Source organism: Colletotrichum truncatum (assembly GCF_014235925.2).
Source record: "Colletotrichum truncatum strain CMES1059 chromosome Unknown Contig_0006, whole genome shotgun sequence".
In the NCBI taxonomy this organism is placed as follows: domain Eukaryota; kingdom Fungi; phylum Ascomycota; class Sordariomycetes; order Glomerellales; family Glomerellaceae; genus Colletotrichum; species Colletotrichum truncatum.
In genome coordinates, this window is record NW_027222403.1 from 1,869,900 (window position 1) to 1,885,004 (window position 15,105).

The 15,105-nt window shown below is 54.1% G+C and overlaps 6 protein-coding genes across 6 annotated transcripts; 3 read left to right on the forward strand and 3 right to left on the reverse strand.

The window, feature by feature from the left end:
* Positions 1-471: 471 nt before the first annotated feature.
* On the reverse strand, positions 472-3,025 carry CTRU02_209793 (C6 transcription factor; the record flags this gene model as incomplete). The annotated part of the gene is made up of 2 exons (XM_036720610.1): positions 472-1,941; positions 2,003-3,025. 2 exons carry the CDS (start codon positions 3,023-3,025, stop codon positions 472-474), a joined length of 2,493 nt encoding a protein of 830 aa, XP_036587450.1.
* A 962-nt stretch (positions 3,026-3,987) lies between these two features.
* CTRU02_209794 (GNAT N-acetyltransferase) lies at positions 3,988-4,668 on the forward strand (the record flags this gene model as incomplete). The annotated part of the gene is made up of 1 exon (XM_036720611.1): positions 3,988-4,668. The coding sequence occupies one exon, from the start codon at positions 3,988-3,990 to the stop codon at positions 4,666-4,668; it is 681 nt and encodes a 226-aa protein (XP_036587451.1).
* Positions 4,669-5,207: 539 nt separating this feature from the next.
* Positions 5,208-5,774, forward strand: CTRU02_209795 (uncharacterized protein; the record flags this gene model as incomplete). The annotated part of the gene is made up of 2 exons (XM_036720612.1): positions 5,208-5,277; positions 5,356-5,774. 2 exons carry the CDS (start codon positions 5,208-5,210, stop codon positions 5,772-5,774), a joined length of 489 nt encoding a protein of 162 aa, XP_036587452.1.
* Positions 5,775-7,901: 2,127 nt separating this feature from the next.
* Positions 7,902-9,917, forward strand: CTRU02_209796 (hydroxyproline-rich glycoprotein DZ-HRGP protein; the record flags this gene model as incomplete). The annotated part of the gene is made up of 3 exons (XM_036720613.1): positions 7,902-8,054; positions 8,146-8,233; positions 8,302-9,917. 3 exons carry the CDS (start codon positions 7,902-7,904, stop codon positions 9,915-9,917), a joined length of 1,857 nt encoding a protein of 618 aa, XP_036587453.1.
* A 688-nt stretch (positions 9,918-10,605) lies between these two features.
* On the reverse strand, positions 10,606-11,316 carry CTRU02_209797 (uncharacterized protein; the record flags this gene model as incomplete). Its single annotated transcript, XM_070205338.1, has 1 exon — positions 10,606-11,316. One exon carries the CDS (start codon positions 11,314-11,316, stop codon positions 10,606-10,608), a length of 711 nt encoding a protein of 236 aa, XP_070060986.1.
* Positions 11,317-12,182: 866 nt separating this feature from the next.
* CTRU02_209798 (major facilitator superfamily transporter) lies at positions 12,183-13,915 on the reverse strand (the record flags this gene model as incomplete). The annotated part of the gene is made up of 2 exons (XM_036720614.1): positions 12,183-12,904; positions 12,958-13,915. 2 exons carry the CDS (start codon positions 13,913-13,915, stop codon positions 12,183-12,185), a joined length of 1,680 nt encoding a protein of 559 aa, XP_036587454.1.
* Positions 13,916-15,105: the final 1,190 nt, after the last annotated feature.

Consider the following 15,105-nt stretch of genomic DNA (forward strand, 5'->3'; position numbering starts at 1 on the left):
ATCAATTTCGAGCATGGGGCCGAAGTGGGAAAAGAAAAAAAGAGTCCTCTGATAGACCGGCGAAATGACGATACCTCAGTACGAAGCTCGTGAATCATGACTTTTTCGTTTTGTTTATGAGATAATGCCTTTCAGTAGACCGGCTCGGCCCAACGCAGGTCGGCTTGGCGTCTTTCTGGTACAAGTCGCCGGGCCCGCGTCCTCGTTGGTCGAGCCGGCAGTCAATTCAAGTCCGTGAACCAAGACATTGCCAGTTGAGAGACATTCTGTTCCAGCTCCCTCAAAGTTTGTGCCGGGCGAGCCACATATATATATATATATCCTTACGTGACCCTAGCTAAAAAGTCTTCGATGCTTACAGGTCGGAGTTGGTGGCATGTTGGATTGGAAACCTTGTTCCTACATTCACTAAAGACTGAATGGCGTACACATATCATACACTCAAAGACCTTTCTCGACCCCAGCCAGCCCTTAGTCATCCCCAGGTGACCTCTCCGTGTTCGCATCGTCCACGAATTCGTTCCACGTACTCCAGTCCCACGAAAAGTCCCCGGCATCCATCTGCAGCCCGAAATGGTTGATGAGCTCCTGCGGATGCGCCCATAACGCCACGTTCTCGAGCATTGGCAAATCCTCCATCGGCGGCGGCGCTGACGGCGGCATGTCCACCATCATCGCGGCTCCTCCCACCCCGCCCCCGACGGCACCACCCACGCCGACCCCGACGCCGGTAGGCGCTACACTCGGCATCTGCTGACGCGTGGCGTTGGGCACAGGGACGTCTACATCTACATCGGCATCCCCGTCGACGTCAACATCCTCGTCTTCGTCCTCGTCCTCGTCCTCATCTTCCTGGGTCGCCGTCCCAACCTTGGACGTCACGCTCCCCTTCGCCGCAGCGGCGGCGGCAGCAGCAGCAGCAGCAGCAGAAGAAGAAGAAGTAGCACCACGCGTACCCTCCGAGCCACCAATCTTCATATTCCCCATCAACGCCTCCGCCCTCGCGGCTCTCGCCTTCCTCAACAACTTCTTAAGAGGCCTCCACAGCGTGCCCCTCCTCGTGTCCGCGATCCTCGCTCCCATCTCGAAAAAGGTCCTATCGACAACCTTCCACGCCCGCTCCACCAGCTCGCCCCTCGTCTGCACGCACAACTCCGCCAGGGCGACGGCGAGAGGGTGCCACTGCACGTAGCTGTCGATCCACCACCCGAACCGGTCGCGGTAGGTGCTCGTGCTGAACTCGACCAGTTCGATCGTGTTCACCGCCGTCCGCAGCATCGTTTCTCTCGCCACGCGCGGCTTCGCTGCTGCCGCGGCCGCGCGGGGAGTGAAGGGGTACTGTGCCGACAACCACATCTTGAGGATGATGATTCGCACGGTGATGGCGGCGTGGCAGGCTGGTAAATGACTTTCGCCCTGCTTCTCGTCGCCCCCGTCACCGCCCTCTTGCGAGGAGGGTAGGGGCGGAGGGGTTCCGAAGAGCGCCTCGAGACGCTGCGCGTGCGCCATGATTTCGTCCTCGGACGTCGTCGGCTCCGGCGCGCCGTCGTTGTCGAGAGCGAGCTGCGGGTGCCGCGGCCGGAGGTTCCCAAAGATACCGGACGACATGGACGTACACAGGCAGAATGTCATCTCGGTTGGGCCAGTTCTGTCTTCAAGCGGGGTGGTTGTTGACGGCCCGAAGTCGTCGTCGTCGAGGTTGAAGGGGAGGCGCGTATTGTACGACTGCCGAGGGATGGCGGCGTCCGTACCGCGGTCCTCGGCGGCGCGGATGTCGAGAACGACAATCATCCACCACAGACGGCGGCGAATCTCGGCCTCGAAGGGCGGGAGGGATGGGGCGACGCCGTCACGGTGGAGGTGCAGGGCCTGCGCGAGGCGCACGACGAGCGGGATGAGAGCCCAGGAGGCGCGGCTGGCGTTGTGGGAGCGGAGGAAACACTGTCGGATTGTCAGTCTGAATATCATAGTCCGCAGTCCAAACAAGATTTATGAAACTTACAACGTACAAAGTGAGCGCTTGAAGGGTTTTGATCTCAGTGCTGTTAAGGTAATCGGCTTTGTAAAGCGCACGCTCAACGCCCTCCCTGAACCGCTGCGCGAGGACGCTCCTCTCCTCGCCCAGGTTTTTCAAACATGCCTCGTGGGACAGGCTGGTGATGGCGCCAAAGTACATGGAAAAGAACAGGGCTTCGGTGGATTCGTCGATTCGCTTCGCAGGCGAATTCGCAAACGCCTCTACTTCGGCCGACGTCGTGGGCCGGTGCAGGACTTTGAATGCCGGGTCGACGTTGTCGAAAAAGACACGGCAGAGGTAGAGAATGTGCTCTGGCGAGGGGTGCCGCAAGCTTTCGGCGCCGGAAGCCGACCCGCCGCCGCTGCTCGAGATCAGGCCCGACAGCGCCGGTGGTGTGAGGGCTTTATTGGCGAAGGACTCGGGACTTGTCATCGGCAGATCGTCATCCGATGACTCGTCGCCGTCAGACGGCTGGTCCAGCGCCTGCCTCATGCCCTCGACCTCCTGGCAGAGATTCTCCCAGAACTCGGCACTCATAAGATTGGCCGGCGGGGCGGGTTGGTCCCACCCCGGCGCGGGAGACGGTTCTGACTCGCTCACAGCCGTGAAATCGCTTTTCCCACGGGCGGCCGACACTTGAGCGGCGGTGGTGGCGGCAGCAGCAGCAGCAGCAGCAGTACCAACACCTCCTCCTGGCGTGGTCGCTGTTACTTTGGCCCCGCCATCGAGGTTCCCCGAGTCGACTTTGCTGACAATACTCTCCAGGCGGGTGATGCGGTTGAGAAGCTCGCTCTGGCGGCCATGGCGCGGTTTACGGTTCCGCTTACGCGAGGGGAACACGCAGTCCAGGTCGGAGCGTTCGCACTGCGTGCACCGCGGCTGATTTTTGTCACACTTGATCTTGCGGTGTCGACAGTTTGCGCAGCTGAGCGGTTGCTTGCCGCCGCCCTGCTCGGCTTGTTGTAATTGCCGGGCGGCCACGGTCGCCCCTGGTGCCGGGGGTGTCATCGCTTGTGTGTTTTGTGTGTCTATGCGTGTTTGTGTGTGTGTTGAGCTACTGTTGTTGGGCTTTCACGGCGGGTTGCTGACGTAGGTGATTTGTGTCGTTAGTCAGTCAGGTCGTAGTGAGTGAAAGAGACGACTGCATGTAGGCCCAGCTGGGGTCGGCCCAAGGCATCGAGAAATGCAAAAGGCTAATATGATGCGAAAATCAAGAAGGCAAAAGCTATTGGGCAGAAGCAATCCCGGAACACCAAAAATCCAGAGTGTCTCTCGCAATCAGGGCTTCCTTGGCTTCGTTGATTGGGAAAGGCGAGCTAACGCTCGTTTGTGCCCTGAAGGAATTGGGGGGGTTTCTTGTCAGAGCGACAAAATTCCATGGGACGGCCGAGATCCCCACTTTGAGCCGGGTCGGGAAAGGTTGAAGATCTGGTTCGGAGGCCCGGTATCAAGCCTTTCAACAATGCTTGCCAAGGACCGTATTTGCAATACCCCTTGCTCCGGGGATGAGTGAGCGGTGCAGGAAGGATCCGGCCGGCTAAGCTGAGCTGAGCTCCTGAGGCCGAATAGATAGGCTCGACGGGTGACAGAGAAAGGAGAAAAGTCGGGTTGAACAGTCATCAACTGGTGGTCCAAGTCACATTGCGGAGCTTTGCCCACCCCCGTTTCATAGCCATAGTGGACGCTAGTGCTAAACGCGATAACGCCGAAGCCCTCACTTAGTCCTCAAAGAGGTTTGGCTGGCTGAGATGACTCAAGCCCAGCTAACTATAAATTTTCTTCAACCTGTTTGGGAAAGAATTGAAAAAGAAAGATAACTTGGTGTGAAAACTCATTAAGCTATTCACTTGAATAGCCTGGTTCTGTATATTCGAACTTGGGCGGAAGAAAACCTACTCGAAAAACGACCATTTGAAAAAAGAATAAAAGAAAAACAAAAAGAACAAAAAGCGAAAAGTCAGCTACACATCATGGATATCACACCTCTAGACTTTGTCAAGGTCAAAACGACGTTGCCAACTACACCTCTCCCACCACACGCCTCGCGGCAACACGTCGTCACCGAGCGTCTCATTCTGAGGCCCATTTCCTCGGATGATCTGCAGGCGTTGCATGTCCTGCGCACGCAGCCAGAGGTCATGAAGTGGTCTGCGGTAGGGCGCATCGATGCGGATCTAGACGAGACCCGGGAAAAGCTAGCGCAGAACCTACCTCCCAATGACGCCAGCAACTACGATTTCTCAATCTGCCTGCGGTCCACGGGCCAGTGGATTGGTATCGGCGGCTGCAAAAAGTCCACCGGCGGCGAGTTGGGTTGGCCAGAGCTCGGGTACATGTTCCAGAAGGAGTTCTGGGGCAATGGATACGCGACTGAGTTTGTGCAGGGCTTCCTCAGCGCTTGGTGGTCTCTACCTCGCTCGGAATGCGAAATCAGCGTCGAAAGGGCCTCCGTTCGCGGCCTCGAGAGCTTGCAGGAGGGCGAGTTGGCGGAGGAGATACTTAACGCTGTGGTAGCGTCGGATAACCCCGCCAGCCTGAGGATCATGGAGAAGTGGGGGTTCGAGAAGTTCAAGATGTGGAAGGACAAGAACGAACATGATCAAACGGAGATCACACTCATTGGATTCTGTATCAGTCGACCAACACAGTAGGCGGTACGGTGTTTATGACGTTGAGGGGGGTGAAGGGGGGAGGCCACCACGCCCATCTCAACTTGTGGACCGCGAGTGGTCCAAACCAACAGGACTTTTCGTCATCAGGACAACGAACCCGGGGATTTTGACGACCTGCTGCCGACTAAGGAATTCTGGTGTGATGGTAGATAGCCGCGTGGCCAGCCTTTTTAACTTGTCTTTCGAACAAGGGTCAGTCCGGCGGCAGGCGGCAGACGCCAGACGGGAGCAGCGAGAATTGAAGGAATGGTTCGGACATTTCTTGTTGCCCGCGATTATGCCGACTCAAGGTCGGCGACAATAGTCGCCGTAGGTTCCACACAGGATTCTGTATATAACAAGCAACGTTGGAACGACTTCCCCCAGGTCTCTGTATAGTTTGAACGTAAAGCTGTTGGTTATTCAATCGCATACCATTTCACTTCTTGTTAAAAGTCTCATCGCAACAATCATCTCATATTCAGCCAAGGCCAACCCAACTCAGCCACTCGGCAGCCACACACACACACTGAATCAACATGTCGCAACTCGGACTGGCTAACAACATCGCGACTGCGACTGGCATCCTTGGGTGCGCTTGGTGGGCCGGTAAGTTTGTCCCGTCCCCCTCCAGGCATTTGGGCGCGTGTCATTCAGCGCTACGTCAGTCACTAACTCTTAGACCAGGCATGGGGCAGTCGTTGTCCATCTTCAGCGTCTCCGCCGCCCTAGGAACCAACGCGGAGCCGATCTATGCATTGAAGTTGTGGCAAAACATCTTCCTGCGCGGCAAGTCGTTGGGGCCAAAGGTAGCTGTCGTCACCTTCTTGTCGTTTGCGTACTCGGCGTATGGACGTTACTGCCATGGTGTCGCGTGGAAGCCGTTCGTGGCCGCCGGGGCACTAAGTCTCGCCATCGTTCCCTACACTGGTGTCTTCATGTCGGCAACCAACTCGCAGCTTATGGCTGGTGCGCAGGGTGTCACGACGCTGGGATGGTCTGAGGCCAGAGAGCTGCTCACGAAGTGGCAGACGCTCAACTTTGTGAGGAATTTCTTCTCCATTGCCGGGGCTGCCATCGGCTTTTGGTATACGGCGTTCCAATGAAAGGGCCGAGCGAATGGGATTCTTGCCATGTACAAATATCGATCGTCATGTGTAATAATAGACAAGGGGGCTGAAGTGATGGTACGCGACAGATTTCATGTACGACAAAGATAGTTCTAGAAAAAAGTTGCTCGCCTGGCGGGTTGGTTGGGGAAGGACCCACGTATCCGTCCAGGGTTCATTTTTGGCTTTCAAAGTACCATAGAGTCGGGAATTGATAGGGTTGGTACATGGTGGGTGCAATGCACAAAACCAAGCCCCTTGTAAGCCTCGTTCGTCAACTCTTGATCGCCAACCTACTCACCGCTAGAACTGTATGCTTCGAAAGCTTGGCTGCGACCGCATCACACACAGGTGCCGCATCCATTTAGGGACGAGATGAGGCATACCGGGGTTGTACTGACAGTCAACACGTTATAGCGGTTTGCTATTCAGCAAGGATGTCCGATGCGCCGGCGCGGAGCAGCAACCGGACGTCAGGCGCATGCTGGGAGAGTTACGAAAAGATTGGGTGAAAATTGAGGTGCGTGCTCATGTAAAAAGTAAGTAACAAGTAAAAATTAGCCATGGTGATGCTGTCTTAGGGTTGATTGCGTGGTGGGTGCTATGGTTCACTTGGGCCTCACGCGTGCTATAATAGTCTTGGTTAAAGGGCGGGGAAAAAAAGAGAGTAGGAGATGGGCAGAGTTTACCAGTGCCACGGGGTGTGGCTGGCTCCTCATGGCTCCCAGCCTATCGGCCTGGTCGGGCTGCCTCTGTTAGCTTGTTGTTGTGGAAGGCCTTCATGGACTACACTAATACTTTGGTAGCTGGGTAGTCTGGCGGCTGAGCGGCTACCAGCCCCCACAACAAGGCACATCGCAGCAGATGGTCTCCAGCGGATGGGTTCACCTGGGCTGGGCTTCCAGGAGGCATCCCGGGGAGCCGGCTGGGCTGGGCATGCCTCGCCTTCGACGGACATCGCTGGGGTCTTTTTGTCAGTCTAAACTGTAGTAGTAAGTCGATTGTACTATGTATGTGGTCTTCGTAGTATGTCACGAAGTAATACCCAGGACAGTCTAGCACCATCTGTACCCAATTTCCCCGTCCAGGTGTCTGCATCTGTCTCTCTTTCTCTCTTTTCGTCTATCGGCCCCCGATCATTATCATGAAATTTTTGGGGCCAGGACCAGGGAAGCTGCGCCAGGATGCACGTGTCAGCCCAATAGCCAAACGCTTCCCTGTTTGATCGCTATTCTTACCTACCACTGCCCTGTCCAGCCTGACTGCCTAATGTCCTGCCTGCCCTGGCTTGCCTTGTCCCCTCTTTCTTTCTCTCTCTCACCGTTGCTCATCCTGGGTCTACTATTAACACTACGTATCTGCCTGGCCGGGGGGGCCTTGATGGAAATTGCAATTATACCTCACCCCCTTCGTTGGTACTCATTTTGAACGGGTAGCTTAGAGAGAGCCAGAGAAATCCATCGTGCGCATTTTGGTCCCCTCCAACCCAAACTCGACGTGCAGGTACCCTATCCACCAGCCGTTGCAGTCCGAGTACTTTAGTTACATCATCAGCTCTCACCCGCCCAAATCCCGCCAACAACACTACCTCTTTTCTCTTCTTTACACCTCTCCTTCGTCACTCTCACACCCTCCGGCCATATCGCATCCGCAGTCTATTCCCCGGCGCCGTTTTCGTCTCTCGTCTCGCATGCGCATACTGCCGGCGTCGTGCGTCTACCACTCACGTATTTGACTCACAGTCGCAGCTTGGCTTCAGCCTGCTTCTGCCCTTACATCTCTCGTATGACGATGTTATTGCGGCCCGCACCCCAGTCGATACCCTAGTTTATTAGTAGATGTTGATACCCTCGGCCTCCTATCGCGTTTCAACGCTAGCCTCCTCTTACTTTTCTCTTTTCCTACTCAACAGCTCGTCTTACTTGAACGCCACGCTTCTCTTCGTCTCTTTCTTGTATCAACGCATGCCATTGTCTTGCCGCGCCAAACGCTGTTGCCGATCCGAGCCTTGACCAGCATAAGCCACGACCGTTATATTTAGCTGTCGCATCCAATCTCCACACTATTTCACCCCGGACTTGCTACCCACGAAACATTCCGTTAATGTAGAGAGTTCGGCCCCGAATGGCGACGGCGACCGCAGAGCCCAACTCGAAAGAGTCCACCGCTCAATCTACCGATCCAAAAACTCCGAGCTACTATGGTTATCTGATCAACCCGGACAAGACTCCGACACCCACTCTCGATGCGTTGCTGCGCTCTATCGCACGGTACATTGTACGTCCCCATTTTCCATCCTTGCCTCACGTCTCTTACCCCCCACCTCGCCTTTCTGGCCCATTACTGACGGTACCCCGCCAACCTCAAGACCACAGACATCGGCGACAAAAATGTCCAACTTTTGACTCCCCAAAAGCTTGCTGCCTTTTACAAGGCTGTTGGTGGAAACTATGACTGTAAGGACACGAACTCCCTTCCGTCTCCATGTTTGCAAGCACACCATGCTGACCCGCCGCTATCGTAGCGCTCTTCATCGAAATGCTCTACCCCGCCATATCTTACATATGGCAGGTTACCGGTTGTCAGCATTCTCTGCAACCTTCCGAGAACGATTTCGAAGCGCCTTCAGTTCCGGCTTTGACACTGCGCGGATTTGTACGGTGGGAATCAATCGAGATCTTGCTCTGCCCGGAAGAGCATGTCCCCTTCATTCAGCACGCCGTGAAGAACTGGAACCTGAAGCATCCAGAAACGAATGAGCCTTTCCCTCCAAACCTACCAGCCGATGCGTTCCCCGTCAAACCCGACCCGGTTATTGAGAAGTGGCACAAGGAATGCGCTGAGAAACTAAGAAAGGCTGCAGCTCCTAAAGACGACCAAACATCACCGAAAACTACCTCCGCGCCGCCTCCCAACTGGCCACCAGAAAGAGACGAGCCGAGGGTCAAGGCCGCTTACGCCCACGTTCGCAACCCCTACCCCAAGCCATCACCCCCTCCTCGTGGGCCACAAGCCGACTACTTCGCTCCGCCAACCCGCCCGGTAGCTTATAGCCATGTACCGGGACATGCCGGGCGTTATCCCCCTTCTCGCTTGAACATCCCTCCTCGAAGTCCCGAGCAAGAGCGATATCGGGGTACAAATTCTCCAGATGACCGCCGGCGACGGAGCTTCTCCGACTACCCATCACCCTCTCAAGATCCCATGTATGCCTCGGAACACTTGCATCCCAACAGACCGGACATGCCCCCTCGTAGGCACAGCCAGCCTCGTCACTACTCGTCGTCTTCAACATCTGATTCCGAGGAAGACATGAGCCCACGATCCAAGCGCAGGCCACATACACACCACTCCAACGAGCCACCGCCACCACCACCACCACCACCAGGCTTCAGGCGCATGGCCCCTCCGGCACCCCCTTCGTCATCTGTGCCAGTCCCACCTTCTGGGGCCCGCTTGCACCGCTCCGAGCTGAGACCTGATGACCCGCGTCGACGTAGCATTCCGATTGTTGAAAAGATTAGCGAGAAGGTTGCGTCCATCCTTCCCACCAGTCGGTCGCCAGACCGTCACCGGAGCACCTCTGGCCGCCGCAGTGATCCGCCATCACGCCGTAGCCGTGAGCATCTGCCTGGCTCTAAGCTGAATCGTAGCTGGCCAGAGATTGCTCCAGGTGACTCGGATGATTCTGACTCCGAGGACGAGCGTCGACGTCACCATCGAAGCCGCGCACGCAGAGAAATCGAAGAAAGGGAGCAGAGAGAACGAGAAAGAGAAAGGGCGCGCGAGAGGGACCGCGGCAGAGATCGGGACCGGAGACGCGACAGAGAAAGAGAGAGGGGCTACGAACGCGACAGAGATCGCGAAAGAGACCGTGTGGTAGACTGGGAGAGGGATGACGACCGAGAGGCCCGCAAGCAACGGGAAAGGCAGCACCTTGCGCGGCCCGAGGCCCACCGCCGGACCAGCAGCCACGCTGACGTGGATCGTATGCGGGAACGAGGCGAGCCGCCATGGGATCCTCGCGAGCGTGAAATGAGAGACGAGAGAAAGAGGTGGAAAGAAGCACCGCGCGGCGCGAGCCCAACGATCTCTGGTGTTGGGGGACGTCAATACCCAACCAAACAGGCTTGGGACTAATTTTATCATGAGAGGCGGCGCATACAGTTTTAACAGTGATATTTTGAGCGTTTTAGGTGGGCACGGATGTGGATTTGGATTTCGGGCTATCGCCGCATCATCATGATGATTTTCACGTTGCAACATTTGTTTACATCCTCATCTCATTCTGGACTGAAAGTCAGGTGAGCGCACATAGGATAATGAGACATGACACTACATAGGATTTAAATATCTCGCATCAATCACAGCCAGAAAGGGATAACCCTGCTCTGTATGTACAAAAGCCTGGTATTCAAAATATCACCGAAAGTGACGCAGTCATCCTATCTGAGAAGCATCAAGTTGCCTCACACAACCTCGAATTGATTACCATCACCAGACAAGTTTTCTGGCGCAGCTATTCAGGGAATACTGTGCCTTGTTTCTCTCGTGGTGCCAATTTATCGAAGGCCCTTTGCTGCCGTACGACCTCGCCAAAATCCTCGTTGTCAAATCAATGTATGTTTGTCGCTGGTCTCATCCTCGACCTGAACACCATCTTCAACCCTCCTGATTATTCCTGGGCCCATTGTGCTGGTGATCTGGCAAGGTCAGATTCACTCTTTCTTGCACCCATAATGCAAAGTTGGCGGTTCTCGCTTGTGACGAAGCCAGCTCCCACTTCAGAATTTGCGCTTCTGATCTGCTTCATCGCTAGCCAGGCCGCTTAAATCGAAGCAGTATTCATAATATCGTCCTCAGGTGTAGGGGTAGCACCATCAGAGCCATGTTGGTAACTGTCTGAGTTCTCATCGCCATCTTCAATCTCACTCCCGCTGCCACTCTCACTCTCTTCAGCGGACGATTCGCTGTCTGTAACTGTCACGTACTCCAACTCCGACCCTACGAACTCGTCGCTCGTGTCGAAGAGGGTAGAGTTTACGACCTTGAGGAAGTCGTCACAAAGACGCGCACGCACCATCTTCTCCTCGAGGAATTCTATGGCATTTGCATCATGGTGAAGTCCCGCTATTGACTCTCCGTCTTTGGAGTGTATTTCCTCACGTCCCTCCTTGTCGACAGGCTTGCGCTCGATCTCGCCCATAAACCGCTTCTTATCAGGCCCACCCCGCTCGTTGGCCTTTTTGCGCTTGTCACCAGTCTTTTCCTCGGTCTCTTCTTGCTCTTCGCAATCTTCAAACTGGTTGTCGGAACTGATAGCATGTGTTTGATGGTGAGGCAGAGCAGGTGCCCCTTCTCGCAGATACGAGATGTGTCTGTGGTAGCGGCACTCTTGCCCTTTCTTGGTGATGATGCTGATTTTATCGTAGGTTGCGCTTCCGCAAGAAATTGATGTTGGACCATCTTCGCATTCGTGAAGTGCGTTGAAGAGTTGGCAGCCGCATGTGCTGAAGTAGATGTAGATTCGTTGGCACATTTCTGCGATTCGTTTTGTACGTTGCACGTGTTATCGATGATATAATTTCTGTTGATGGAAAGCCTCCCGGGTGCTGGTCATGTGGCGGTTTGGTTGGAAGGTGTTTTAAGGCAGTACCTACGGTTAGAATGATGTTTGTCTTGCAAGATCAGGTCATAGCCTGGTGGTCAGCAAGAAAGATTTAAATGGAAGCAGTTGGTAGACCTCGAAATACCCTGCTTTTCTGTCTCGGTCTGAAGGAGTTGGGATAAAGTGGGAAGAACAACCTGGACTGTTGCTGGATGGGTGATGTTGATAAGCCATAGGCTGCAGGAACGCGGACTCAAGACTCAGAAGTGAAATAGGCCAAGGGCCATAATACTCTGGATCTGGGAAAGCTACCGTTTCCGTACTGGGAATAAATCAGTTTCCTGCTCCTTGCTTCCTTTAATCTATGCGCTATATGCAGACAACATCGATTCATGGAAAGTATTGCCTATTCACCATTGCATTGTAGACACTTATTTATTAGTTATGGTGTGTCATTTGGAGTTTCCCATGCAATATCCTGGGACCAGAAAGGCAGCAACCAGGCTAAAACGTGGGGGCTGATTACAAGCATAGAAGGAGATGTATCGAAATGACAATAAGTAAGTATTTTCAAGGAGTTTCCAATAGACACAACACATAAGACAAATCATTGGCGGTCTCTGTTGGTGTTCGCCATCAAAATTAGGAAGAAAGCAGCTGTTTTAAAGTACTCTAAATACGCAACGATTGGTGTCAAATCCCAAGAGTGGTAATGAACCTAGCTATGCACAACGCTCACTCGTGGCCCATACTTTCTTATACGCCATGCAAACCCCCCGTGTTCAGTATCGCCGGCATTACTCTCCCCCCCTTTCCACATCCCTCTGGTTACCTGCCTTTTCTGTGGAGCTTTCATCACTCACAACGAGCCTCTGTTCCGTAACATGCTCCTGCTCAAGGCTGTACCTCTTGACGGTTGCGCTCACCAGCATGCAGAACGCAGAAAACGCAATGAGGGTAATCCAAACCGCTCTTAGCGCGTCGCAATACGCCTCTACCAGTTCTATGCGCGTGGAACTCATCGGCATATACTTAATGATCTCCACTACGATAGTCGCATCGCGTGAGTACTCATCGGCGAGGTGCGCTAGGCTCGGGATGTCTGCCAGTCTCTCGCGGAACGCATTCTGAAAAATGACTCCCGATACTGCCACGCCGATGGATTGGCCAAAGGTCCTAAGGAACGAGTAGAATGCCACGGCCTGTCCGTTGAGAGCCGGCTCACATGCCGCCTGAATCGAGAGTGCCATGGCCGGGAAGAGCATGCCCGTTCCCAGGCCAATGGGAATGTTGAGCCAGATCCATGCAGGAATGGTGGTCTCTGGTCGCATGAGGCAGAGCAGTCCAGCGCCAAGTGTGGTAATGATCCAGCCTGCCCAGATGGACCAGCGATATCTTCCCGTGGTGCCGGCAATGATGCCGACGGCCATGGCGGCGGGGGCGACAGTTAGGGTCTCGGGAAGGGCGGCGACGGCAGAGATGACAACAGAGTAGGACTTGACCGCTTGGTAGTAAAAGACTACACGCTGTGTCAGACAACAACCAACAAATCATGCAGGGAAAGAGGCTCACCAAGGAAGTAAATAAGGGTCCAAAGAATCATGCCATGGAAAACTGTCATGATGTAGTTGGCGATCATAGTCCAGTTGTTGAAAATACCTTTGTTAATGATGGGTTCTTTCGCTAGCTTTAGCTCCCAGTAGCCGAAAACCACGAGGATGACGACGCCCAAGATTAACGGTAGCAACGATCTGAATGAATTCCATTCATACATAACGCCGCCGGTTGAGATTCCAAATAGGAAACTTGTCGAGCCTGCCGTGAAAAGAAAACTGCCCAACCAGTCGAACCGACCGAGCTTGCCCATGAAATCACCCGGTATCTTGGTTTGCTTCAGGAAGAAAAAGACCATGACGACGCCCAACACTATGATTGGGACATTAATCCAGAAGATCCATCTCCAACTGACGTTCTGGGCAAAGCCAGCGCCGATTAGGGGCCCTGTGACGCTGCCGACGGACCAGATGGCCGAGAGCATTGAGAACCACTGTCCTCGTACAGCCAGTGGCACGAGGTCTGTGACGATGACCTCGCTGAGCGCGAGAATACCTCCACCACCTACGCCCTGGATGGTGCGTCCGACAATGACGATAGTGAAGTCATTGGCAACAGCACCGACTATTGAGCCCACGGCGAAGAGAAGTGAAGCAACATAGACCATGTATTTCCGCCCAAATATGATGCTCAACCCCGCAATCGTTGGTTGGAGAACGGTACTTGCGAGCAGAAAGCTGGTGCCGGACCAGAAGGCTTCGAGGGCCGTACCGCCCAACTGAGTACTCATTGTCGGGAGGGCGACGGAGAGAGTTGTCGCATCTATTGCAACTGCTAGGACAACAGTGCAGAGGGCACCGAAGGCGAGGAGGAACTCCCGCGAAGGTTTGAAAACGACTTTGCCATCGTTGTCAACGCGAGTAGCTTGCTTTTCGAGGGCCAGCGTTGGTGGTGGACTGGATTCTGTGGAAGACATTGGGAACGTGTTTGCTCGCCAAAAGGTAAAAGAAAGGGGCAATAATGGGCCGGGAGAATAGCGACTATTCAAGACCTTGAGTGTCGATCTAGAAGGCGTCTTGATGATGTACTACATCTAAATTCAGTGAATAAATGATAGGGGATGTACGACTCTTATATCTAAGTTTGGAAATACTGAAGCGTGGTGGAGGGATTACCACACGTTCCATGACACCCTTGGTAAGCCAACTGCCAGTCAGTGGTTCTTCGGAGGTGTACTAAACCAAAGGAGATAGGGCTAGGATCACCAGGTAAGCAAAAGCGGATCACTCCCTCTAGCTGTGAATCACTCTCGTCACTTTTCCTACCCCCTGAGCAAGCATCACTCCGCAGGGTTGCTTGTACGCGCGTGATGTGAGAGTGCGTAGGTCGGTTTAAGGACGGAGCTTACACCCGGAGATGAGATAAACCGACCCCAAGTAGCGGCCTCCTGTGGGTTGTCGTGCTCATCAATCAGGCTCCAATGGAACCGGGCGGGCGAATTGTTCCGCCGAATGGGTGCCGGACTAAGACTTCCGACAGCTCGGGCTATTGTGGGGCCAAACCGGCCACAGGCCTCTGTCAACACGCTCCGTACGCCGGGCTAACTGCATCGGCTTAGGGGGCTGCCTCATTCATGGCCGAGGGCCTGCGCATTTCAGTGTATACCATATGAAGTAAATTCTTTAGATGTTTTGGTCCGTCCGGTTTGTTGGCATTCTTCACAGGGAAAAATTAAACCGTAGCACGAAGGATTCGTAGTCATCTTGCGATTACTGCCGGTCACCGGTAATCTGCAGGCCGCACTCGCTCTCGTCTAATCCGCCCTGGCCGCCCCACCAGAGTCCTTTGACCTGGCGCAGTGACTTCATTGGTCGCTTTTTCTTTTCCATGCCAATGCTGCGTGATGGAACTGGCTTTACTAGTTAGAGTGAGATAATTTATCTGGCATTCAGTGCATCCTGAACAAGTGCCTAAATCAAGGCCTAAGACTTTTCAGTGAACCGCAAATACTAAAGCGTCCAATCTATTCGCAGTCTTAATGCGGTTGAAAGCCATATTATTTGATCCAGGTCGTCAACTATCTTGAGTTTTCCGCTAAATTTGCCTACACTCTGGTTATTGACAAAAGTATGTGAGAAGCTGAATACCTTCGGCTAAAGAACTCCT